Raw genomic sequence first — 24,038 nt, forward strand, 5'->3', positions numbered from 1 at the left:
ACAGTAAAACAGGTTGTATATTTCTTCAAACATTTAACAACAACGTTACCGACCATGTTTAGCCTGCCTGTTACTAAGAGTCATGGCAGCTGCAGCTGATGTTATGCTTAGCAAAAGAAGCATCTTAAATGGTGCAGTCCAGTACACTCCATCTCACTATATGCTACATAAATATATATTTTAAAAACATGATTTAGCTATGCAGACAAAGAAAGAAACAAAAGCTAGTAAGAGCACAGACCTGTGTGTGTGTGTGTGTGTGTAAGACACAGTAGACTCTCTGCAATCTTAATACAAAACTGACTGTCTAGACCACAAGTACGGTCCTGTACTGTACAGTTTCCACATCAGGTCGGGTCAGGTGAATGCAAACAATGTCACACACAATGTAGAGTCTACTTTTAGGAAACTACTGGCAGGAATCCAATACCGCAGTTGTAGTACAGACACTTCACTGATGAAGTGCACCTGCGTGTACTGTATTCATGCATGCAAACAAACACCACAACTGCAAATAATGTCATGAACGTGTGTTGGTCGGATACAGCGAGATGAAGAGAAAACAACTTTGGCGTCAAGAAACACTGCTTTTCGGTGGCTGCTCTGAATTCACTGTGCCACATTGTGACAGTAAGAAAAGATCCAGCAAGTCCGTCTGTACTTGTTTCACAGATCCAGTCAGTTCCCAAGTTAAAAAAGTTTAAAAGATTTTCTGTTACCTACTTCGTAGTGATCACGTGAACTTGCTGAACTTTAAAAGTGCCTCTGTGAACATTCTGGAGCAAAAGCCATCTTCAAGTCCTGGCTTAAGTTTAGATCATATTGATCTTAAATGGGAGGCACTTTATCCTCATACTGTGGTGGTGGAGTTAGTGGTTCCACACTGAGTTCAGCTGCTGGCTGAGCGTTATCAATGTTTTTCATGTGCAGCTTCTCTGATTTAATCCTGCGGATCTTGATAGGGAGGAGCTTGCGGGTATTTTTTGCAGATCTACGATTTGACGCATCAGCGGAGGGAGCGCTGGAGGCCGGAGCGGGCAGTTGTGACGTGGCAGTTGCGGGCTCTGACCCTTCGTGTTCATACTGTACTCCATCAACTGCAACCAGGTCATCGTAGGACGGTAGATGGGAGGAGCTTGGATGGTGGTTGCTCTGACTAACCGGGTACTGGCCACTGCCTACTGCCTCCTCATAGGTGGGTACAGCATACCTCTGGGCTTGTTCCTCAGCACTGCAGATGATTGTGAAAACAGGGGGGAAAGTAAGCATGGATTTAAATCTGATTTCAGAAGTCAAAGACACATGTGATCTTCATAATGAAAATCTGATGTCAAGTGTTTTACCAAGGCATCAGTGATTAAGTATGATCTTCATTGTCAGGGATTTTGTGGCCAATAAATGACTTTCATACCTCTGTGAAATTATCTATGTGATATTCTTGAGTTACCCTTAAAATAAACAGTCATGGGTAATATGGTATAATAATAACAATGACAACAACAACAACAATAATAACAATAATAATAAATTATTACAAAATGTTTTGACCTGGTATTAACATCTGTTCTCTCAGTGTTTGCTTTAGTGTAACGGTTCACATCTGGCATTGAAATGCATCGTGTATGAGTCTCCTGTGACCACATCTGATCAGATCTGATGTCCTTGCCCTTCGTTTAACAGCCACTGATGTCATCAGTTTGCAAGAATGACATTTAGTTTTTAACAGATTGAGTGTTCGCCGTGAGCATGTTTGTGTGAGTGACAGAGAAAGGAGATAACGAGCGGAGTGAGTCACAGTAGGGCTGAACAGTAAATCGAAATTTCATCAAAATCGTAATATAGCCCACAGCAATTCTGCAGGAGCCGCAATATTTTCCTTAAGCCTTAATGTGAGTCAAATGACCATTTTAGACTAAATATTGTCCTGACCTATACACACCATATGCTACAGACTGAAGAGAACATCATTGCTTCTCACAGATCTGCACAAATATCACACACTAATCATTTTAAATGTTAGTCAAATCAATGATGTATAAAATGACCATTCCCTCTCATGATGTGATCACAATCACAGTTAGATATTTATACAAAACTGTTCAGCCCTATATCAAAGCACTACTTGTTCTGAAAAAAGTTTTGACCATTAGAAAGAAAATGACATGGCAATCACTGTTAATAATATGGCTGTGGCTGTGTTCCTGTCTGTCTTCAAGAAGCTCTTGAAGACCCAGCTCTTCCAAGAGCATCGTCCGTCCTCGCACTTACCCTCCCCCCGCCCCTGCACTATCTCTTTCTGCACTTGGATCCACCCTTTGCAATCTCCACTGGTCCTATCTAGTGGAGTTCTTTCCAAGACTACTTCAATTGTAGCTTATTCCTCTTTTGTGAGTCACTTTGGATAAAAGCGTCTGCTACGGTAAATGCTTAAATGTAAATTAACTAATGTCTGGGTGCTGATGAGTGTAAAACACTGTGAAACTACAGTGCATGAGACAACAGCTGAGGAGACAGTCTCTCCATGAAGAGGACAGACTGTGTTCATGCCGCTCCGGTATGTGATCGGACGGGACGACACATTGGGAGTGTTCAGACCTGTACTTTGCATTATCAGGATGTGATCAGGTCACTCAGGACAGATGTTAATACCAGGTCAAATGTAGCATCCTTGTACTAGCACTGTGTACCAGTATATAGTACTGGGCAAAGGTTTTTGATTTGTTGTTTTAGCACTGCTATAATGACCATACAGTATATACATATAGTATTATATCTCAATCTATTATATATCTTAATATGTTGGAACACATTGAGAAAATACAGGAACCATGTATGCAGTTTTAAAGAAAAAAAAATACTTCAACAGGTTATACTATCATGTATTTGGTGTGAGATACCCTTAGACCCTTACACTACCTGTGTTTGTCCTACTCTTTCAAGTAGAAAAAGATCTCCTGCGAGCCTGTGAAGGAGGTCTATTATACCAAGTTTATATAAGACACGTGCAAGCAATAAATCCACATGTTGTATGAGTTTGAGGCCAATATACAGTATAAGGCCAACTTTCAGTCATCCAAAAGCCAATGATGGCAGATTTTGACAGACAGACACAGCTGGCGGTGCCTTGAGACTTTTGCACAGTGCTATAAGTATATTTATTAAAAGATGGGACTCACGTTTCTCGTCCGCCCTGATGTGCCACCTCACGGTTGTTCTGGACCTCCTGGAGATACCGCTGCTCCCGCTGCTTATTCCTCATTCCCACACACAAGGAGAGCAGCAGCATGATCACCCCAGAACCCACCAGGACAAAGGCCACTGACGATGCTTTGTTTTTCCTGCCCCCAGTGCTACCATCTCCTCCTGAAATACTGCTGCTGTTGCTGGCTGAGTCTGCAGGTACCACACTCCACACAATCATCACTATGCCGAGGGCAATAAGCCCCACCCCCAGAGCACACAGTGCATACTGAGAACCAGAGTTTCCAGTGCCGCTGTTGCTGCGGTTATTGTTGTTGCTGCTAGTTCCTCTTCTCTCTGCATCCACGGTGGAGCGCATCTTGTCAGTCTCTGAACTTCAGGAAAACTGTCACCAGTGAGGTTTAAAAGCTGTAGAGAGAAAGGCACATGGTGTCACGACACAAGTAATCCATGACTGAATGAATCACCATCTTTTCTGATGATCACGATTATTCAGTGAACTGAATAGCTCAGGTTTTTAAACTTTGACCTTTTACCTTTAAACCTGGCCTTTTATGAACCAAAAAACAGTTAAATGAGAAATGTATCAATACATTAATCTTTGGGTGTCAAACATATGGCCCATGGGCCAGAACTGGCCCACCGGACAGTTAAATCAGGATGAATATGTGACAATTTCCCATAATGAATAGAATCAAAATGTGAAATAATATATTTTTTTCAGTTCCAGATACCTGTGACTAAATGATTTGTGCCTTTGTAGATCCACTGTGATCTGCCTGTTGTAATGCAAACATATACATGGTAAACTTAGGCATAACATTGTTGAAATTTCACTTGTTCTTCTCAAGAAACTTCAGGTGGTTCATCATGTATTGTGTAAAAAGACACTTTATAAAACAAAGGGAAATTGGCCCACTTGATTTCAAACTGTGCTGTACGTGGAGCCTGAACTAAAATGAGTTTGACACCCCTGATTGAAGTGATCATTAGTTGCAGTCCTTTATCAGAATGATGCCATCTCTATTCTATCTCCCGTGTCCAGGAATTTGTTTATCAGCATCTAGAAGTGGGTGTGTTGCACAGTAAAAAAAAAAACAACTAACAGCAGCGGACTTAATCCTCTCAGTCACTAGTTATCCTATGTCAGCAAATTACACGGGGGAAATTAGGACTGTTATTGACACAAAACAAGTCCTTCAAGTAATGCTGCAAGATTACTGGCAGGTTTGTTTTCCCTCCTTATTTTGTTTTGATTATGACCTGTTTCATGTAAATTGGAAGGAGACTGGCTCTTGGACAGAAGTAGACCAAAAAATTGATTGCGCAACTTTAAAAATAATTCCCTAAAATACAATAAGCATACTCCACCATCAATCCCAAGGCCACCCCTCCTGTATAACTGTTTTTTAATTGTTACTAGATCAGAGAGTAGGGAAGGACTGCTGTAGAGTTCAAACAAACCTTTAAAAATTAACTATCCATATACTGTATAACCTAACCTCTGTGAATATACAATAATACGTGCCTGACGTGATCACACCAGAGAATTAACCTTACATAGTTACACAGCCAAGTTTGTTGGTACAGCCAGTGTGTAAAGACACGCCCAGACCTGCTGAGGGCCACAGAGAGGATCTGGAGTCAGTAAAGCCAGCTCCATTTTTAGGAACATCCCCCCTTTACTGAAGAATGTATGGTATGATACTGAAGAAGACTCATCATGACGGCTGGACACAGGCAAAATCCTCATATCATACAAGGCAAAGCATGTGCACATGTATAATTCAGCTGATTCACTCAGGGGTGTGAAGGAATGTGTCATAGTATATGGTCGGTCTTGGGTCATTCCAGACAGGAAGTTTTATTTCATAATACAGTAAAGTGAGGTGTGTAAGACACTGACAGGGGTGCTCATATAATCCCTTCATCCACAGATCCCTGTATGACATACATACATAATACTGAAAAGTTTCATTATTATTATTAGAATCTGAATACTCAAAATGTCTGAGGCCACCATTACATTATTTGTTATAATGACCATACAGTATAATTATTGCTCGCAATTTATTGGAACACATGCAGAAAACATGGGAAACATTTATTCTTTTCAAAAGTAAAATATTTGTCAGATTAAAACCAAAATAATCTGCTTCTACAAGTTAAAGTGTCAAGTATTTACTGTGACCTACACTGACTCTTGAACAATAGCATGACCCTGGTTCTCTCTTAAACCTGGAGTGGAACCCTCATAAATGTCATTAGTTAGTCCTACATTAGTTTGTGTTTGTCCTACTATTTCAAGTCGACAAATATCGGGTTTAATCGAGGCATGTTTGAACATTACATCCGCATGTTGACAGTTTGCATATATATATGAGACCAACTTGTCTCATCATTCCAATCCAAATACCAATGATCCCCAGAATGTGACAGACAGAAACAACAGAGCTGGTGGTTCCCCAAGACTTTTACACAGTACTGTATGTACACACAATAAACATGTGTAAAAATATAAACACATTCAATCTAAAAATCACAATGTGCACCGAATTAAACACAGATAAATGAAAAACACATTTTGCATCTGATTCATTTTTAGCTCAGTTGGATGGAGTTTAGGACACAAAGGAGTTATTGTTTTATGCTGATAATTGCAAATCATTTTTCGGGGCGTGTCTCTGTATCCACTTTGTAGGAAATGAATTAGAAAAATAACAATAATGATATGAAACTGTAAATGTTGATGGAAACTGGCTGAAACACATATGTAAGGGAGATATGCTCGGATTAGCCACATGATTACATGATATCTGATTCGAATGCTTTGGCTGATTAGTCTATAATAGAAAAAGTCTCACTGTGCAGTGGAAACAGTTTTAAACACATTTACTCTCATTTTACTGAACAAATCAGGTCATGAGTTACACTACGCCTGTGTGTGTGTCAGGGTCGCTCCTGTTTGAACATCACATCGTACATACTTTATAGTAAACGTTATTTAACTTCAGTGCAGAGTCTGCCTCATTAAAACGCTGGGCGGGCTGCTCACAACTACACTTACGTAATTCGGTTTTAAAAAAACCCCAAAACAACTTTTCGGGACTTTCCAAACAAACACAAACTTACATGTACACTGTACAACTTTTAGTGGCCTGTTATTTCATGTGTGCTCTTTCAGGGAGTGACGGTATTCCCGCTTATTACCTTTGCATGGTCTGACAAAGACAGTGAAGTCTGCTGCTGCTGCTGCTTCTTCTTCTTCTTCTTCTTCTTCTTCTTCTTCGTCCTCCTCCTTTTTCTTCTTCGCCGAGCAGGGAGGTGTGGACCTTCACTGACGCGCTGCTGTTGTGTGTATGTGGCAGGATTCCGTATGAATAAGAGTTTGAAGATGAAAAACTTTGTTTCCTCCCCGAGACGGACGGGCCCTAACACCCAAACCCACACACACACATGCAGAGAAGGCGGAGGGAAGGGGCGAGAGAGCGAGGGTGAGAGGGAGGGGACTGAGCAGCGCCACGCGCCCACTTTCATTAACTCTTTCACTGCCAGTCTTCATACATGACAAAGTCAGTCCGGGGGCAAACACATGTTTAAAATATGTCTGGTATTTTTTGGTTGTCATAGTCCCGGTGATGTTAATCTTGGAACGTGCCAGATGTTTTTCACTTCAATAAAAAAAACAAAAAAAAACAACAACACATTTCTTGTGACTTATCTAAGTATATCTCCCTTAAACCAAAACAGAACGTTCTATTAAGGTTGAATGAAGGTTGTGACAAAAGTAACAGAGGAATGTTCTGGAAACCAAAAGAGAATGGTCTATTAAGGTTGTATGGTTGTGACAAAAGTAACATTAGGGGAACCAAAAGACTACGTTTTATGAAGGTTGAATAAAGGGTGGGACAAAAGTAATGTTAGGGGAATGTTCTGAGAAGCGAATGTGCAACCAAGAGCTAACATTAGGAGAACCATAGGACAACCTAGGGCAAATCTTCAGGGAACTAAAAGGTAACATTCTCAGAATATTCTGTGAACCAGAAATTGTTAGCTGGGTATAGAGCAGTCATGATTTATTATTATTATTTATTTATTTTACAATGTCACTGATATTAAGGGGACAATAGTGCAATATAAGACTTTGCAGTGGTTGTAACTTGCACTATGTTTGCTTGTTCTGACATGAAAATGCATGTCCAGTACGACAACAACAATGCTGTCTGCTAAAGTGCCATCTAGAGTGGTAAAAATGAGGACGTGCCCTACTGGCTGCCATTCAAATGTGGCCTCTAAGGCAAAATATAAATTAAAAAATGTATTGTTTCTAAAGGAGTGCATTTCTATTGGAAGAAGATGATGCCGTTCCCTATAAGATGCTTTTGCAACTTTCTGTCCTATGGGTGACCTTCCAATCAAAAAGGCTGTTATGAAGTTCCCTACTGTCTCTACAGGACAGTGTCCCAAAAAGTGTCCTTAGAGGAAATGATATCCAGAGTTATATAGAAAAGGTCAATCTCAGTGATAGAAATGAACTGAACAAGAGCTCAAAAATTAGCCTTGTTGACATGTTTAATATGAATATCTTTTAACTTGTGTTTTCCCCCAATAACAAAGATTATGCTTCTTATAATTTGGTGAATGGGGAACATGTATGTCGTTCAGACTGCAATGCCTACAGAGTCCACCAGTGGGCCGCAGCCCGTACATTAGGAAACACTGAGCTGAATGAGTTCCTGGAAAGTTTTTCCAATGAGCTATTTCCAGATAAATTACGTTTAAATGCGTAAATGGTGTAAGACAGAGAAATAATAATCGCAGAAGTAACAGTTACAGTAAAAACTAAAACATTTACTGGTTTAAATGAAGCAATTTTTCCTCTGTGACTCAGCTGTTTTTAAATTAGTCACAGCTACAATCAGGAGTGTTGCAAAAAAGTAGGCAAATTCCCAGAGCTTAGAGGTCCTGAGAACAACTGATTCTATCAATCCACAACATTTTAAACCCATTAGATCGTATTATTAGCAATGTACAGCAGACTCATCCTAAACCTCCAACTAGGTCTAATACCCAGGCAACTTTTTTTTCCCTAAGATAAGAAGTAACACAGTTGGAATTGGTGTAATTTGATGCGCTGACTCATCATCATCATGTAGTCAGTTTTTTTTTCTCCCTAAGGGGAGAGTGGAATTTGTTTAATTTTGGAGTCAACTAGTGAAAACATTTGTTTTATTTCTAGTCTGTATTTATGTGATTTATGTGTGACGATGCATAGGTCGTCTTCACAACGTCAGGAAAACAATACAATCAAAATGAAAATGAGTCTTGAGAACTCATTATTCGCCGTCTGTGTTTGTTTCTTTCTGTTTTCACACCAATATTTGACCGGTTCGTATAAATCTCCTCCTAAATCACTGTTTTACCACACGAATCATTGCCGTTATAAAATCAGGATGAACATCACTGACTCACGTTGCTTACGCAGTACCTCCCCATAAAACACAGACAAGTCAGTAAGTTACATATGGGCCATAAATATGAGATTTATACTTCCTCTTTGTAAATTTACCACTCACTTACCGTCACTCCTTTGAAGCCCTTTGGACGAACCAGCCTTGAGGACCAACCCAGCCAGTTTTCACATGACACAGACTTTTAACATGCATTTAGTCAAGAATATACGATGCACACCGTTATGCTGACGTGATTGTGTATGTACAGTTCTTTGAGTTTGTCATGAAAGCTACCCAGAGCAGCAAAAAGTGGGCTCCACCCCTGCTTCCTTGTCCCAGGGTCTTCCACTGTATCTGCCTACCACAGTAAAGACTTAACTATTTTACAATAATGACAAAACCAGGTCAGACACTGGTTATTGCTGTATTGTTCCTTGTAGGTGAGGCAGCCTCGTTGCTCGGCTCTGGGGAGGTTTTCTTCCTCTCTGAGCTTTTGTCTGGTTCCTCTGTTTTACTACAAGCACACATAAACATGCACACATGCACGCACACACACACAGGAAGGACAGAGTAACACAGTGGATAAGCCCTGATTGCGTCTGGTAGTCTGGATTGAAGTATCACCACCAGCCCGTGATCGAATTAAGCAACATTTTGGCAACTACAAAGGAACAATGTTGCTGCAAGATACAAATAAACCTGATTTACCTGCTCTGATAACTCTAAATGTCGGTGTAGCAAATTAGTTTAAGGCTCCATTTTCTTCAATAAATATGTTGGGACTATATCTGCTACAACAACATAAGGCAAATGAAACGACCACTGTCCTGATTTCGCGACAAGCATTTCTCAATCAAACATTAAATGGGTGGGACATCAACTGAAACCGTGGGTGGAATACCAGAAACTTTTTTAAAGTGGGTTAGGGCAGCGAGCCAGAGTGGAGCGGTCTCAGTCTGTGCTGTGTCATTCTGAGCCTGCTACACAGATTGAGTCACCGTGAGGAAGTTGCACCACATTATGTCTAAACTAAAATACTCCAGTCAACATATGCAGCGGGGAAATCATAGAAGGGTCATAACTGATGAACATCATTAAAATACTGGCCAAGACCCAGCAAAGTGTGCACTCATCCTGACAATGTTTGTTTTACAGCACTCTGACACTCCTTGTTTAAGGAGAATGAATTTATCTAATATGACTCCCACGTGGATTACACTGCAGCCACAGACATGTCCATACAAATGAGTTCAATAGAGAATATTGCCTAACGTCTACTCTGTTATTCCTCCAATGGTGAATCTTTGTCTAATTCCCACGCTTTATTATCATCCTTTATTCATACATTTCCAAAACCACTTCCTCTTTTCAGCATCGTTATAGCTCCTCTTCCTACAAACAAGTGTGTTGCTGAATGGTTATTTGCTGCATTTGCTGAAATTTAGACACTTTAAAACTTTCTTAAAGTTAAGTGGATCACTAAACTAGAGAAACCATAACATCTATGAATTCTTAAATGAGCACATAAAGGGAGTCAGTCAGGACCCAGGTGTTGTTTTCGCTAGTACAGGTCCATGGAATGACTCAGCTGTGAGGCTGTTATGGGGACCAGTACATATATAGCTGTTATGGTTGATGATCTTCACTGTCACCATGATTTTACGTATTTATTTATTCATATTCTGATGAATCACATCACCTCCCTCTGTATTAGAGCTCATTATATAACAGTTATTCTTGTTTAAGCTGGTCTGTTCTTTATAGAATGACATCTTTACTTCATTTACAGCGACACATAATTCTTCATCCTCACATCTGTGGACACACAACTCAGCAGACCGTCTGTAATTTCCACGCAGTTTGAATAATATTCCATGTGAGCGCACAGTATAAAACATCAGAGGGACGGCGCTACCTTTGTTTGAACACGACTGTAGATGTGCAAGATGAAAAATGACTTACAAACGTAGTGTTACTCAGGAATTTAAAATTCAGGTCAAGTCTTTTGTCTGTCCGTCGTACTCGGCTTCACAAACAGCAGGATGAAATGAACAAGAACAGCTTTTCTTTGTTTTGTCTCTCATTACCCTGTATTATACACAAACGTTCTTAAATCCCTCACTGTAGGAGGAACAGTCAACAATAACAAACTACATAGAAAAAATAACCATTTAGTTTGAGTCCCTCATGACTCTCTGGGTTTGGGGAAGAATCTAAATGTCACCTATTCACTGTGATTCTTAAACCAGTAAACTTTGAAACAAACTTTTTAAAAAGTGCAGTAGAAGAAGAAGAAGAAAAAAAACCCATCCCAAGTTCATACATGGGAAACAACTGTCCATCATGGAGCTGGGATGATGTTGATGTCTGGTGTTGCACTGGGACCATCTCCCTCACACGTTGGTCACCTCGATGGTGGTGAAACCGCGGATCGGACTTCCCTCGGTTCTGGGTGGAGTCTGGTCTCGGACTTCCCGAGGCAGAGAACCATAGCTGCTATGGCAACTCAGGTCCAGCCCACTGCGGGTTTTAGGGCTGAATCCTGCTGGAGGCTGAAAAAGTCATTTGTATTAGTGTTTTTTATTAGAAAAAAAGCTCACGTGAACTAGTGTGAGTCTTCCAGTCTTGTTATTGTTTCATCTCACCTTGGCGGCCCTGCGTCTCAGCGAGCCTTCGTCATCAGTGAGACGGCCTGCAGAGCTGGGCTGTCTGCATAAAGAGTTCTGACGAAGCAGGACGGGGGGTGTTCCCAGGCCTAAGTGCTCATAGTCTTGTTTAGCATCTGCCCTGCAAGGAGGCATGAGAATCAGAAATCAAGTGATCCTGATGTGTCTGAGGAAGATGAGGGAGCATGAAGATTATAGGGTTCAAGAGTCTCCAGTAAAAAAACAGCAGAATCTGCTTCAGTTTTGTTTTCCCCCCTCACCTTGCAGAGCTAATCACGTTGTTCATCTCCTCGACGAGGTGTCGGCGAACCATGTGCTTGTTGCTGGGAATTCCCAAAGCCGTTGCCATGGCGTCGGTGTTGAACGTGGGGTCGAGCACCAACACAGCTCCATGGACTCCACTGTTTGGGAGATTTTCAGCAAACTCCTGAACAGGTGGGTGAAGAGAAAACCACGGAGTGACGTCTTTTGTCCTAAAATTGTCTGAAGTAAAAGAAAAAGCCTTCGAGGGAAAGACTGAACTGTCTCATGATACCAAATTAGCTGTGACACAAGGGAACACATGACTGATTAGTAGATATCGGTGTATAACGTATATTCCCCTAGGATATTAAAGGCTTATCTCTGCACACCCGGAATTGTTTTCACACCTCATAAAGGAAATGTCTCGTGCTCGGACAGAAGACAATGCTGACCGAGTGATATTCATACTGCAGCATCACCTCCAGGCTGTACTCTGAAAGGCTTTGTAATCAACTGGTGGCAGCTTACACGCACATTAACAGAGGCTTTCTATCACACCGTGGAGATAGTGAGTGCTGAGTAAACACAGGACATTTCACTCCACTCAGCACAACATGACTGCAATCTTATAATACATTTGTATCTATTCTATCATCAGCATTTGTTTCAAGGTGTGTGTGTGTGTGTGTGTGTCTCTTCATTCCTGCTCTCACCTTTAAGTCAATATCTTTGATCCATTTGATGACCCGATGAGAGGTCCACACCAGTGGATCCATGTTCTGGTGCTCACACTGAACGCGGCGAGCCTGCAGTGCCTGCAAACCATTTTCACAGACAAGACAGGTTCTATTTTTACCAGCCGCACGAGCGCCGCTGTCACGTCAGGTCGACAGTGTGCTGTGGATTCACACGTACCTCCTTATCAAAAGCGAGTAGGTGCAGCAGTTCGATGCCCAGCAGCAGGCTGACCTGGTGGAACTTCTTGGCGACGTTGAGGTGGCGTTCGAGATCTCGGCGGGTGAGGGAGTTCAGCATGCGCCCGTCTATCAAGTGAGTGTGAAAGGCCTGCGAGTACTGAGGCAAACCCATGTCACTTAACCAGGCCTTGGCCACCCAGTGATGGTCCATATCTGCAGCCTTGGACAGCCTGCAGACAAACAGTGAAGCAATGTCCCAAGACCTTCACTCTGAAACCACAGTAAGCTTTGAGTGAAACAGGAACCACCACTGTGTGGAATTGTTATACCCACAGAGCCAGTGGCATGACTTGACATTAGCCCACAAGATGAGATTACAATAAAATGAAGGAGAGTGGAATTACATTTCTGGTGTTACTGATGTTATTTGCTGATTGATCCATTGGAAAGTTGACATCAACAAGCAACTTAATGCATCAAATTTGATCAAATGAAAATATCATGGGTTTAGTTTTAGCCATGTGTGCATGTGTGGATTATCCAGAGAAACAAAGAACTTATTCTGTAGAGGCACAACATGATTTAAAGGTGTGAAGGTTATTAGCAGGATTTATTTATTTTTCATGCAGCCATCCATCTTCTACCCCTTTATCTTCCACATGAGGGACATAGATGAAAGGTCGCCAGTCCATCACAGGGCCACATAGAGATAAACAACCATCCACTCTCACATTCACACCTGTTCAGTCTCCTTAATCCCCAAATTGGAATGTTTTTGGATTGTAGGAGGAAACTGGAGAACCAGGAGAACCTGGAGAAACCCATGCACACACGTTGAGATCATGCAAACTCCATGCAGTAAAGCCCTTGTTCCAACCGGGTCTTGAACCCGAGTCTTCTTGCTACAAAGGCAAGAGCGCTTTTTGTAATCTGGATAATTTATAATCTACACATTGATTTTTCTTTTTAAAGAGAAGCCAAAGGAAGAAGCACATTATGACTTCTGAGATGTGCAATTTCAAAAAGACAATTGCAGTGCCTCCTGCACATGCTTTTACTCTAAATGACCAACAGATGGCCCTCTTACACTCTCACAACAGATACAGCTTACACAAGAATCCCCCGTGTCCCATCCTCACCCTCCACCATTCTCAGCATTTCTGTAATCCTCGATGGCCAGGCGAAGTTTCCGGCGATGCATTAAGCTGCTGACACCCAAACCCAGCTCCAGGTCTTCATCCGTTAGTCCTAGTAAGACCTGCAACATGTCAAAACAGCACCAGAGCTTCAGAGCTTCAAGGAGCTAAAAGCACGCAGACAAACTGTGCTTCAGGTAAAGTATCTGAAATGTCAGTGGTTTTTATTTTACCTTGCCACTTTTGACGTTTTCTGAGCAGGTGCGGATGTACATGGGCATCGCCATGACAACCTCAAGCCAAGCCTGAACAGTGCCCGCCCTCCACTGAGACATAGGAGTATGCCTGGCCAGCTCCACCTGCTGGAGGCGGTCCAGCTGGTCCTCTGACCCGTCTGAGAGGCTGTGGCGGGTCGGGCTGCATATGCTGTCTGAGTCTGGGTGAGTGGGTGAAGTAAAGGGGGGAGGGAGGAGAAATGTGGGTGATGTCGTGGAGGTTGTGAGTGAAGGCAGAGGTGGCAGTGGGTACAGTGGGCAATGGAAAAGCAAAAAAAAAACAAAAAACGTTCATCAAGTAAAAATGCAACAAATTAAAATCATAACCACATGAAATCAGACTAGTGAAGCGGGGAAAGAAAGTGAATTCCCTCAAAACAACGTTTTAAGCTTTTGGCTGCAAGACAGCGAGTGTTTGCCAGTGATGTTATAAACAATGTTGCTGCTTTTATGAGAGAGCTTTTCACTTGAGAATTTCATTTAACAGGCAGCTGTTTGAGCTGCCGAGCTAACATGAGTCATCGGTCTAAACCAGCCCGCAGCAACAGCTGAAGATGAGAACTGAAGGCCTGTCATGATGAAAAGTCTCTTTTGTTATGATGCATTATGATCACATACACACAAAAGATATGCCCCAATTATTATTTTTTTTATAATTTGCCAATGTTAAACTCTTACATAAGTCATTTATTTGCTTTTTTTGTACAATTGCTCATCTGTTGCTATTGTGTTTGTCAAATCCAGGACCCTCTTGAAAAGGAGATTTTAATCTCAATAAGGCCTTCCTACATAATTACATATATATGTATGTAAATGTATAAATATGTGCTGCTTTTATTTTTTCAATAATTGAGCATCAGAATCAAGCCAAGAAATAATTTCCATGGCATTTCTATGTCTTCACCAGCAGGTGGCAATCTAGCACCAGTTTGGGCCTCAGCAGTGGGCGAAGCATTGAGTGTTGGCTTTACTATGAATATATTATCATTGCTCTGACTGTTCATGACGTGCAGTGATATATATGGGGGAGGTGTGGCCTGTCAGTTTGGGGTGTGTGCTAACGCAAGCCTCACATCAAGCAGCAAAGTTGAGAAATTGAAAGGCGCTCCCTTAGTGTGTCACCTTGTTCCATGGACTCTTAATGTACCACCATGTTAGGGGATCCCGTGGCCAAGTGGAAAGGAAACTTGGCTTGTAACCAGAGGGTCGCAGGGTCAAAAGGGCTGGGGTACCCCTGAGCAAGGTACCCAACCCCCATTGCTCCCTGGGCGCTACTCAGTGTGGCTCCTAATTCTAGGATAGGTCAAATGCAGAGAAATAATTTCCCTAAGGGGATTAATAAAGTATAAGATTTAGATTTATGTTTTTACAGTGTTCATCACTGTGAGTGTGGATACTCGGGCATAAATTCACCTCAAACTGGATGTTTTTATGTGCCCTCTTAAATGAATGCATACACTGAATGTTAAAGCCAATTAATATTCAGCAGAATTTGGGCTTAAGCCAGTAATGCACCTTTAGACGAACAGAATGTGCAGGAAGGTCACATCAGGCACTCAACACTATGACCGTCTGACATTGAGACTGCTCTCCTGTGACCTTATGCCCTTTAGGAGTGGGTCGGATCAGCCACAGCTGTGGTTGCATTACACTGAAGAGTTGTGTGCTCATTTCTGCCTCCAGAAAGACACTGCCTACATACATACATACATACACGCATACATTGCATGACTGCTGCCAAAAGCTGGTATAAGCTGCCATTATTGCTACAGTACAGCTGCATTTCTACAATAGGAGGTAGTTGGTGTTGTGTACCGAGATGCAAATATTCGCATGTGGGTTTATCACACATTTTACAGACTGTATAATAAAATGGTTTACATTCATTCATTCATCGTATACCCGCATTATCTTCCACACGAGGGTCGCCGGGGACCGCTGGAGCCAATTCCAGCAGACATAAGGCGAAAAGCAGAGTACACCCAGGACAAGTCGCCAGTCCATCGCAGGGCAAACACACAATTCACTCTCACATTCACGACTACGGTCAATTTAGTGTCTCCTGCTAACCTCTGCATGCTTTTCGAGAGACCCCCACACACACACACACACACAAACAAGGGAGAACATGTAAACGCCATGCAGAATGTTGCTGTTGTTCCAAACACAAGATCAGTCTTTTTGCTGCAACTCAGAAGCACTAACCACTTCACCACCTATTCTAATGAATTCACTTGAAGCTAATTCACAAACAAATACACCTACTCTGTATTTGGCTCAGATATCAGATATTATATTAGCTTAGCTAACCCAACTAGCGAGCCAAAATGCCTTAAAGTAACGTTTCTATTATTGGGGAAATACAATCATTGCCTTTCTTCCTGACAGTTGACAGACATGATATTAACTAGATTCAGCAATTTAGCATAGGCACGGGCAAATTGTTGAGATATTTGGTAAACCTTAACTTAAATCGACTATATGAAAATCATGTTGAATTCATCATGGTGATGTGCCATAGAGAGTTCCAGACCAGGTTTTTGATGGCGTCACATCAAAAGATGTTGCTGTTGCCAACAAAACAAACAGATTAGGCATGTCACAGTCACGTACACACAGTGTTGGGACAGTTTGCATCAGAACTAGATCGAACTTGAAGAAGTGCTTAGTTTCACTGTGTGATGTTTGAGGGTTAGGAGGCATCTGCAAACACAGCGTGCAACCCAGCACAGTTCACTTTCTCTGCAGTTGGAAGTGCTGTACCTTGGTGTGATTGGTCACGTCTTGGGTCACTTGACTGTGTTGAGAGTCCGGTGCAGGTCAGACAAAAGGTTAAGTGTTAGAGGCCAGGGTCAAATCAAAGCAGAACACGCTCGACACCAAGTGCTGACACGTATGAGTTGTGTTCCAACATTCTGACATGGCTTCCTTTCTATCCTTTCCTTTTTTATTGATCTCAATAGAACAGGATGTTTTAATTTAAGTGTTGGAATGGGAGGAAAGGAGGCCATGTGGAAGCTTTAGTGTCCTCTGACAGAGAGACAGGTGGAAGCTAACACATAATATGTTAAAAATGGCAATTCCCGTGGCGTAGGGGGACAAATCAGGATTAGATCCATACAACGACACAGGGACACATACACACTCAAACATGAACACAGGGAAAGAGAGGACAGCCACATGGAAATTCAACATTACTTATTTTATTTTAAAATAATTTTATCCTTTTCATTAAGTTCTTGTGAAGGTGATTTTGTTGCCATGCCTTGAATGGTTTGCTACGAGCCACTGCTAAACATCTCAGGATAGATATAGAAGTCCTCCAATGAGGCCTACATCTTTTGACTTTAAATAAAACTCTTTAATAATAATATTAATTTCATTTCTGTGATGTTATCTCATTTACAAAAAGGAAAATATCTGTGGAACATAATAAAAAAAAGGAACCAAACAAAGAGACTGTGGCTCAAGACCTAAAATGATACAACAGTTTTCATTTGATATGTTTTTTTCCCCCATCAGCACGGGGACATACGTTTGATTACATGAAAAAATAAAAAATAGTCTTGATTTTCATACATTTCACTGAATGTGTAATGAGATAAACTGGCTGAGCTATTGTTCTTATACATACAATTAAATACATCATGACTAATCTCTAAATAATCTCAGTGGTTCACTTCTAAACCTGCAAACCCAGATTTTGGGCTGAGCAAAGGGTTAAATAATAACGATCTCCACACTGCTTACATGTGCACTGTCTCGACAAGCATTGTGGTTAAATACAGCTCCAATGTAATCTGTGAGTCTATAGCGTTTCAGGTGAAACTGACAAATACCCACTGTTAGTTTAATATCAGGGAGAGTTCAGACTTCCTGCGGGTCAGTGCAGACTCCAGCTCAATCCATTGCATGGATTAAAAAGAAAAAAAAATCCAATGTCTTTAGTCATTCCTTCGCTCAAAGAAATGCTATTAACCTTTGGCACGAAGTTAATTGCTTTTTGTAGCAATGGCTTAAACTGGCACTTGTTATTGTCAGAGTGGTTCAATGAACATTCTGCTCCGTAATCAGGCCTCAGAATTGACACAAGTGTGATTTTCTGGCCCAGTTCCTGAGGTTTAGTCTAATAATTATTTCTCGTTGGTATAGTAGCTGATATTTACTGTGCTGAGACAAAATGACTTTGTCTTTTATAGTAGCTTCTCCCAGAACATTTCTGCTCTCCACAGTCTTTTTAAGTATATATATTAAAAAAAGATCGCTGGAAGCTAATTTTAGATCTTACAGAGAGAAAATGGAATAAAGCTCCATGAATCAGTGGAGTAATTATTTCATCATTCAAAGTGTAGCGTTTGGTTTCCTCTGTGACTGTTGACCTTTACCACATCAAATGTAATTTAGCATGAAGAAGGCATGTAGGTGCAAATTAAAGCGCATCATGTTTGGGATGTTATGCTCAGATCACAGAACTATGTGAAAAGCAGAGAGAATCGCGTCATTTAAATCAGAGGAAACCATAGATTAACACAGTGAAATCAGTAACTGACCTCTCTTTTGTTTGTTTTAGACAGTTAAGACAGTTAATCTCCGTCTCAACAGCATACCCACAGAAAGACATTTGTCTTTAACAGGGTTTCCTTTAACAAGCATGTAGGGACTGGGGTTATTTGCATGCATGTCACACATGTACCTTTTGTCATGAACATTCTATCATTACAGATAGAAAAAGACATTTCTTTTCATTTCCTGTTTGGCGCCACGTTGCTGGGGAACAAACTGTTCTGCATAGAAAGTTCATTCTTTGCTTAGCAACGTCTTTTGAGGTCTCATTTGAGAAAACATGAAGCAGCGCCTCTGCACAGTTTTCTGGACAGCCGACGCATGAGTTGTGCAACGGCATCGGCTGTGGATTTGAGGAGTCTGCATGTAGCCTACAGGAAACTGTTCTCGTCATGGCAGTGTGGAGGGAGGGGAGGGGGAGGGGGAGGAGGAGGGGGAGGGACCAAGCAGGACAATAAACAGGGAGGAGTTTAAGTTAAAAGGTAGTGAGAGGAGGGGAGAACATGTCAAAAACAACAAAAGGCATTCAGGACAAGGAGACATTTACAAGCACAAAGTGCACATCAACTGTTGTTATTTACACGTACAGCAGTCCTTCAAGTTTTCGGGTCGAAAACAGTTTTCAGAATCATTAAAAGGTGTGACAACACAGTCATTTTGGAGGGCAGATACAACAGAACACATCCACGTGGCCGCTGTGTCACACGGTTCACTCTATTTACACACAGGTGCAATCCGCTTGTTAAGTTTTACACTTCAGCAAAGTCAGACACGCCTCCGCCTCCTGACATGGCCTCACACACACACACACATGCACACACTCTCTCACACACACGCGCGCATAAATATGCACAGATGTGAGACTGCACAGGCACGCACATCAGTATATCTGTACACAGTGACATCAAATGCACATCCATCATCTCGCACACAAGCGCTTGGACACAATCCTGTCTTCTAACAATTGCCAGAATGGCTCCGCGGGGCGTTCGCCCGAGCATGTGTGCTTTACCAGTCTGCATCTTCCTCAATGTAATAATCAGGCGTTGATGTACCATCAAACAAACCGGGGTCAAGAGACTTGCGCTGTTTTCCCCGGGCAAAGACGCGCGACAGAGAGCCCAGGCCCATCTTCTCTTTCTTCTTCTTACGCTTCGCCTCCTCCAAATCTTCTAGGGACTGGAGGGAGAGAGAGAGAAGATGAAATGATCGTCAAATGAACAGAAATGCAAGATCAGAGATGTCAGTGAAGGAGTGGAGAGTGGGCGACAAAAGGCCAGAAGAAACAGACATCACGACAGAAAAGAAAAGTGACGCTTCCCATGCTGCGAGGCATGCACTTCGTCCACACAACCACAACTGCTTCTCACACGAATCCAAGTCACAGCTGCAGAGTGAACACACAACCGACTGTGTGGGGCAAACACATATTCAGCCATAATGATGGTGGAGAGAAACAACAGCAGCCAGGCAGGAGGACAGCTGGCAGTTACCACAAAGGAGGTAATTACTTGGGAGGGTGCAGTGGTGGGCAGCTCTTACATTGCAGAGGGAGTGAGTCCGATGGCGTGGTGAGTTGATGTCACTGGGTGTGGATGACCGGTCTCCCTCCAATGCTGAGGCGTCGGAGATGATGGAGGGCTGACGCGAGTGGCACGGGCTCACCCGCACAGCAGCCACTAAACGGGGGCAAGGAGAAAAAGTGGAGACAAAAAAAAGAGGCTTGTTTTCTTTGGGGTGTGTTCGGGCATCAAAAGGAGTGGACGGGGGGAAAAATGTGTTTTGTTTTTTTGTCTCACATAAAATATAGATTTCAAAAAGCCCCAAACCAGCAGCCTGACATTATTTGTTATCACCCGCAGTTGCTAAGCAACAGCGAAAACATGTTCACAGAGGTTGAACAAATGTGTACCATTGAGACTGATGCAGTCAATTGCAAAAACTATTTTGGTGTTTTTGACGACTGACTTCTTGTTCTTGTTTTCATTTTCTTTTTCTTTATTTGCCTTCGCCTGTTTGTTCTTCTGACTAACAACCCGCTCAAACCCATGGTTCCATATGTAATCTGTGTAAACAACATTTAATTGAACTTTTCTGAAGTTTTGAATTCAGTCGCCTGAGGTTATGATGATAATTATTACACAGTGACAATATTGCTTTGACTTTGTCATGTGTCTTTCCTTTGATTAAATCTGTTGTACCTCACACTGGCCTTCATATATGTGGATATTTAAACCATAGGGACCGAATTTCACGTCAATATTGAAGACATTGTTTGATTAGATTGGACCTAAAGAAGAAAAGAAAAGAAAAGAAAAGAAAAAAAAGAAAAGGTTTCCCCCTGTGCAAGTCGTATAAAATGATGGACCTACATTTGGGCCTGAGAGTCGAGAAAAGTGAAATTATTAAAAGTCAGATGTAAATGAAAAATGAATAACAAACGTTTTCCTCAGTAACTGGGTCACAGCATGCAGACAAAAAATAATAACTTCTCCAAAAACTTCTCACTTTTATAGAAACAGAAAGAAACAGGAGTTTACAGCCAATCCCACACTACCAAAGAGCGTAAATACAGAGGCAACATTTGTGTGCAGTGACGGTGAAAGGAAGCTGAAGAGCCAACATTTTGTCCACTGCTGCTGCTCCAAAAAGCACACACGCCACGCCACGACCAGAGCAGCATCACGAGTAATGTGGTCGTACTGAGCAGATGGCACAAACTGACATGAGTACATGAAAGTGAAACCACAGTGTGTGGGTCGGTTTATGTTAAGGATGAGGGTGTAAGTGCCATGTGCGCCTACCTTGTCGGTCAGTGGGATGACCAGGGTGGACATAAAGCGTCTGCTGACTCTGTCTGATGGCAGCAGTCAGGGGAAGGTCCGCATGCATCACCCACTCCTGGCTGTTGCCGTTGACAACCGCCTCCGTGGGCATGGCCAGAGAGTGGCGCTTGGGCACGTCCTTGGTCAGGGTGGCTAGTGACTGTTTGGCCTTAGGACAGCAGACACACGGACACAATTAGGTACACGGCAAATCTACATCAAATAAACAATCCCAGAGAGAAATAAGATTTTTTTCCTTTGGCTTTTTGTGATTTGATGTATTTATTTACACGCATATTGTGTGTGTGTGTGTGTGTGTGTGTGTGCGCGCGCGCTAACATTCATGTTATGTATCCATAATGCTTCTGAAAGTCTCTGAGTACACGGTTATATGTCAGTTGTCTCCTGGGCACCTTGTGAAAAATGCATGTGTCTTTTGTTGTGTGAAATGTTCCTGAGAGCACTGATGGAGAGAATATCTGGAAGAGGTGTGTTTTTTTTTCTTCTTACTTTCTGGGGTGGAAGTGAGTGGTCAATTGTGTATAAAAAGGGAAGAGCTGAAAATAATGAAGCTTTTCCACTTATCAAATTAGCTTGTCACAAAAATGAAACAAAAGCAACAATAAGCTCCTGGAACCTTGGGAGAGGTGTTGTTGCATGTGTGTCTGTGCAGGGTTTAGTTTTCATTACCAGTTCAGGCGTTTTAGGATGAGAAATGGCATGTTGCCGTTTCACAAATGCTCCAAAACCCCGTTAATCTGTGAATCTTATCGTCATGCAAAGCGGCAAGAGGCTGCAAATCAACACCAGCACTGTCAGCTTCATCGCAATCATCTCCTAACCCAACTGTGGTCAAATGATCAATTACAGTCTTTGCTTTGCAAAACAGAATCACAATCACATACCAAATCATTAGTTGCCAGAATGCTGGTACATATTCCCGCCCCATGCACTGTATATTTCATTTCAGAGAAATCACAGCAGGAAAGAGGTCACCAATGTTAGGATCACTGGGTCAAGGGGCGGCCGAGGGTCAGTCAAACACGTGCAGCTGAGGAGGGGCTTTCCAAGATGGATATCAGATCACACAAAGGAGAGAGATTTCCAAAGAATGGGAGGGTCAAGAAATCATATTTTCAAGCTGGGGACCCATCTTACCGCCATGAACCTAGATGAGTAGTCCCTCTCTGCAAGCCGCTCAAACACCCGGAACTCCATTCTCTGATTGACAGAGTTACTCATCTGGGGGGGGGTTGGAGACATGAGGGATGGCTATACTTAACGTTGAACAGCTTTGATTTGTTTGATAAATATGCAGCATACCCACAATAATACATAGTAATGGATGCATGGTACGCCCTTGAAACAGACAACAGAGAATCTGTGCTTTTCCTTGTGATAACATTTGTTTCTCAGCCATGATATCGCCAAAACAATGACAAAGTTCTAACTCTACAATCCCAACGAAAGCGTCATGTGCCTTTCTGTCTCACCATGGCCAGTTCAGCTTCCAGCTCCTTGATGCGATTCTCCTTGAGGTCGAGCTGCGAGCGCAGCACCACCGTATGCTCGGTGGCCTCCTTGGTCTGCCGCCGCAAGTCCCACTTCTCTCTCTCCAGCAGGTCCTTCTCCTTGGCAAGTGCCTTCACCGCATCCTCGCTCTCCTGGTGGACACAGAGACCCTGATGAACTGCTTCACAACAACAACACCTTTCAAAGCAGATGTCTCTGCCAACACATAATCTTACAAGGTTAAATAAAGTGAAAAAGAAAAAGTTCTGAATCTATTCCCTTAATCAGATCTACTTAAAAAAAATGCGTTATCCTGCAAACAGAAAAATGAAAACATAACCTTCTTGGCTGCACACCAAATTGAAAATAAGTTAAGCTATTTTTGTGTCTAGAAGACGATAAAAGAAAGTAAAATTCAATACCTGATGATGAAATGATGAAATAAAAACTATAATGGGACCTTTATATGATAAACAGGTGCACACTGCATTGACGATTTTATTGGATAGTACGACACCTGCGCATGTTAACGTCCTTACTTTATGGAGGCTGCTATCTTGTGCCATCATTTGCTTAACAGCAGCAGAAACAGACAAACGTTTTGAAGCATAAGCTTATATTTTATTTTTTCCTGGAATGCAAAGGCCACTGTAGTTGTTTCAGTCTGCAGTCTCAACAGTTCTTACACACTAGACCTTATATAGTAGATGTAGTTATGAATGCAGGGATCATCTACTTTTAACCTCGAGTAGATGCATATACATGTACAGTGCATGCATGAAAAAAATACTCTTTTCTGATTTTGGGTTATACTATATTTTGTGCTACAGGTGTCGCACAACACGACGCAGCTACATAAAAGGAGACTTCATGCATGAGACAGTCATAGATCCAGAGCATGGCTGCCGTACTTTTCTGTGCTGCTCATAGTTGCGTATGAAGTCACGGAGCTGCTCCTCCCGGCTCTCCAGTGTGGCATAAAGCTGCTGCATCTGGTTCACCAGGTCCGCTTTCTCTGCCTTCAGGCGCTTACGGTCTGACTTCATGGCTGCAAGGAAGAACAAGAGAGACGGGGTGGCAAGTTTGCATCAGAGAGCAGACCATCGGTGTCGCGTGTGTGAGCATGAACGCCAGCCACAGCACTTTGTGAAAGGACAAAAATGAGGACGGATCAAGACAATGGCTGTCGGTGAATTGAATTACGTAACTTGCATCATAAACATGTAGTGTCTATTTACATGGCCTAA

General features: G+C 42.1%; 3 protein-coding genes across 5 annotated transcripts in view; all 3 read right to left on the reverse strand.

Annotated features, from left to right (window-relative positions):
* Positions 1-212: 212 nt before the first annotated feature.
* On the reverse strand, positions 213-8,373 carry LOC122777419 (transmembrane protein 51-like). The gene is made up of 3 exons (XM_044038653.1): positions 6,412-8,373; positions 3,177-3,609; positions 213-1,231 (listed from the first exon to the last, which is right to left on the reverse strand). Exons 2-3 carry the CDS (start codon positions 3,557-3,559, stop codon positions 829-831), a joined length of 786 nt encoding a protein of 261 aa, XP_043894588.1. The 5' UTR covers positions 3,560-3,609; positions 6,412-8,373; the 3' UTR covers positions 213-828.
* Positions 8,374-10,307: 1,934 nt separating this feature from the next.
* LOC122776970 (kazrin-A-like) lies at positions 10,308-16,724 on the reverse strand. The gene is made up of 8 exons (XM_044037814.1): positions 16,655-16,724; positions 13,850-14,052; positions 13,620-13,738; positions 12,479-12,710; positions 12,277-12,378; positions 11,581-11,747; positions 11,300-11,441; positions 10,308-11,206 (listed from the first exon to the last, which is right to left on the reverse strand). Exons 2-8 carry the CDS (start codon positions 13,949-13,951, stop codon positions 11,048-11,050), a joined length of 1,023 nt encoding a protein of 340 aa, XP_043893749.1. The 5' UTR covers positions 13,952-14,052; positions 16,655-16,724; the 3' UTR covers positions 10,308-11,047.
* Positions 16,725-17,074: 350 nt separating this feature from the next.
* Positions 17,075-24,038, reverse strand: part of LOC122776969 (kazrin-like) — a 62,369-nt gene continuing 55,405 nt past the window's right edge. Inside the window, exons 4-9 of one of the 3 annotated variants that reach the window (XM_044037811.1) lie at positions 23,703-23,839; positions 22,773-22,943; positions 22,438-22,521; positions 21,259-21,448; positions 19,997-20,133; positions 17,075-19,633 (exon numbers count right to left, since the gene is read on the reverse strand). In XM_044037811.1, coding sequence (XP_043893746.1) covers positions 19,463-19,633; positions 19,997-20,133; positions 21,259-21,448; positions 22,438-22,521; positions 22,773-22,943; positions 23,703-23,839 — 890 coding nt within the window. In that variant the 3' untranslated portion in view covers positions 17,075-19,462. Of the gene's footprint in view, positions 19,634-19,965; positions 20,134-21,258; positions 21,449-22,437; positions 22,522-22,772; positions 22,944-23,702; positions 23,840-24,038 lie in introns of all 3 variants that reach the window. The other 2 variants (XM_044037812.1, XM_044037813.1) reach the window with 2 other exon arrangements.

This window comes from Solea senegalensis, linkage group LG11 (assembly GCF_019176455.1).
Source record: "Solea senegalensis isolate Sse05_10M linkage group LG11, IFAPA_SoseM_1, whole genome shotgun sequence".
NCBI lineage: Eukaryota > Metazoa > Chordata > Actinopteri > Pleuronectiformes > Soleidae > Solea > Solea senegalensis.

Bases quoted from the DNA above. Each gene is read 5' to 3' on its own strand.
- LOC122777419 (XM_044038653.1), bottom strand. From the start codon at position 3,559: ATGCGCTCCACCGTGGATGCAGAGAGAAGAGGAACTAGCAGCAACAAC. The intron at 1,232-3,176 runs GTGAGTCCCATC...AATCATCTGCAG, and splicing joins CATCAGGGCGGACGAGAAAC to TGCTGAGGAACAAGCCCAGA.
- LOC122776970 (XM_044037814.1), bottom strand. From the start codon at position 13,951: ATGTCTCAGTGGAGGGCGGGCACTGTTCAGGCTTGGCTTGAGGTTGTC. The intron at 12,379-12,478 runs GTACGTGTGAAT...AATGGTTTGCAG, and splicing joins TACTCGCTTTTGATAAGGAG to GCACTGCAGGCTCGCCGCGT. The intron at 11,748-12,276 runs GTGAGAGCAGGA...CCACCTGTTCAG, and splicing joins TCAAAGATATTGACTTAAAG to GAGTTTGCTGAAAATCTCCC.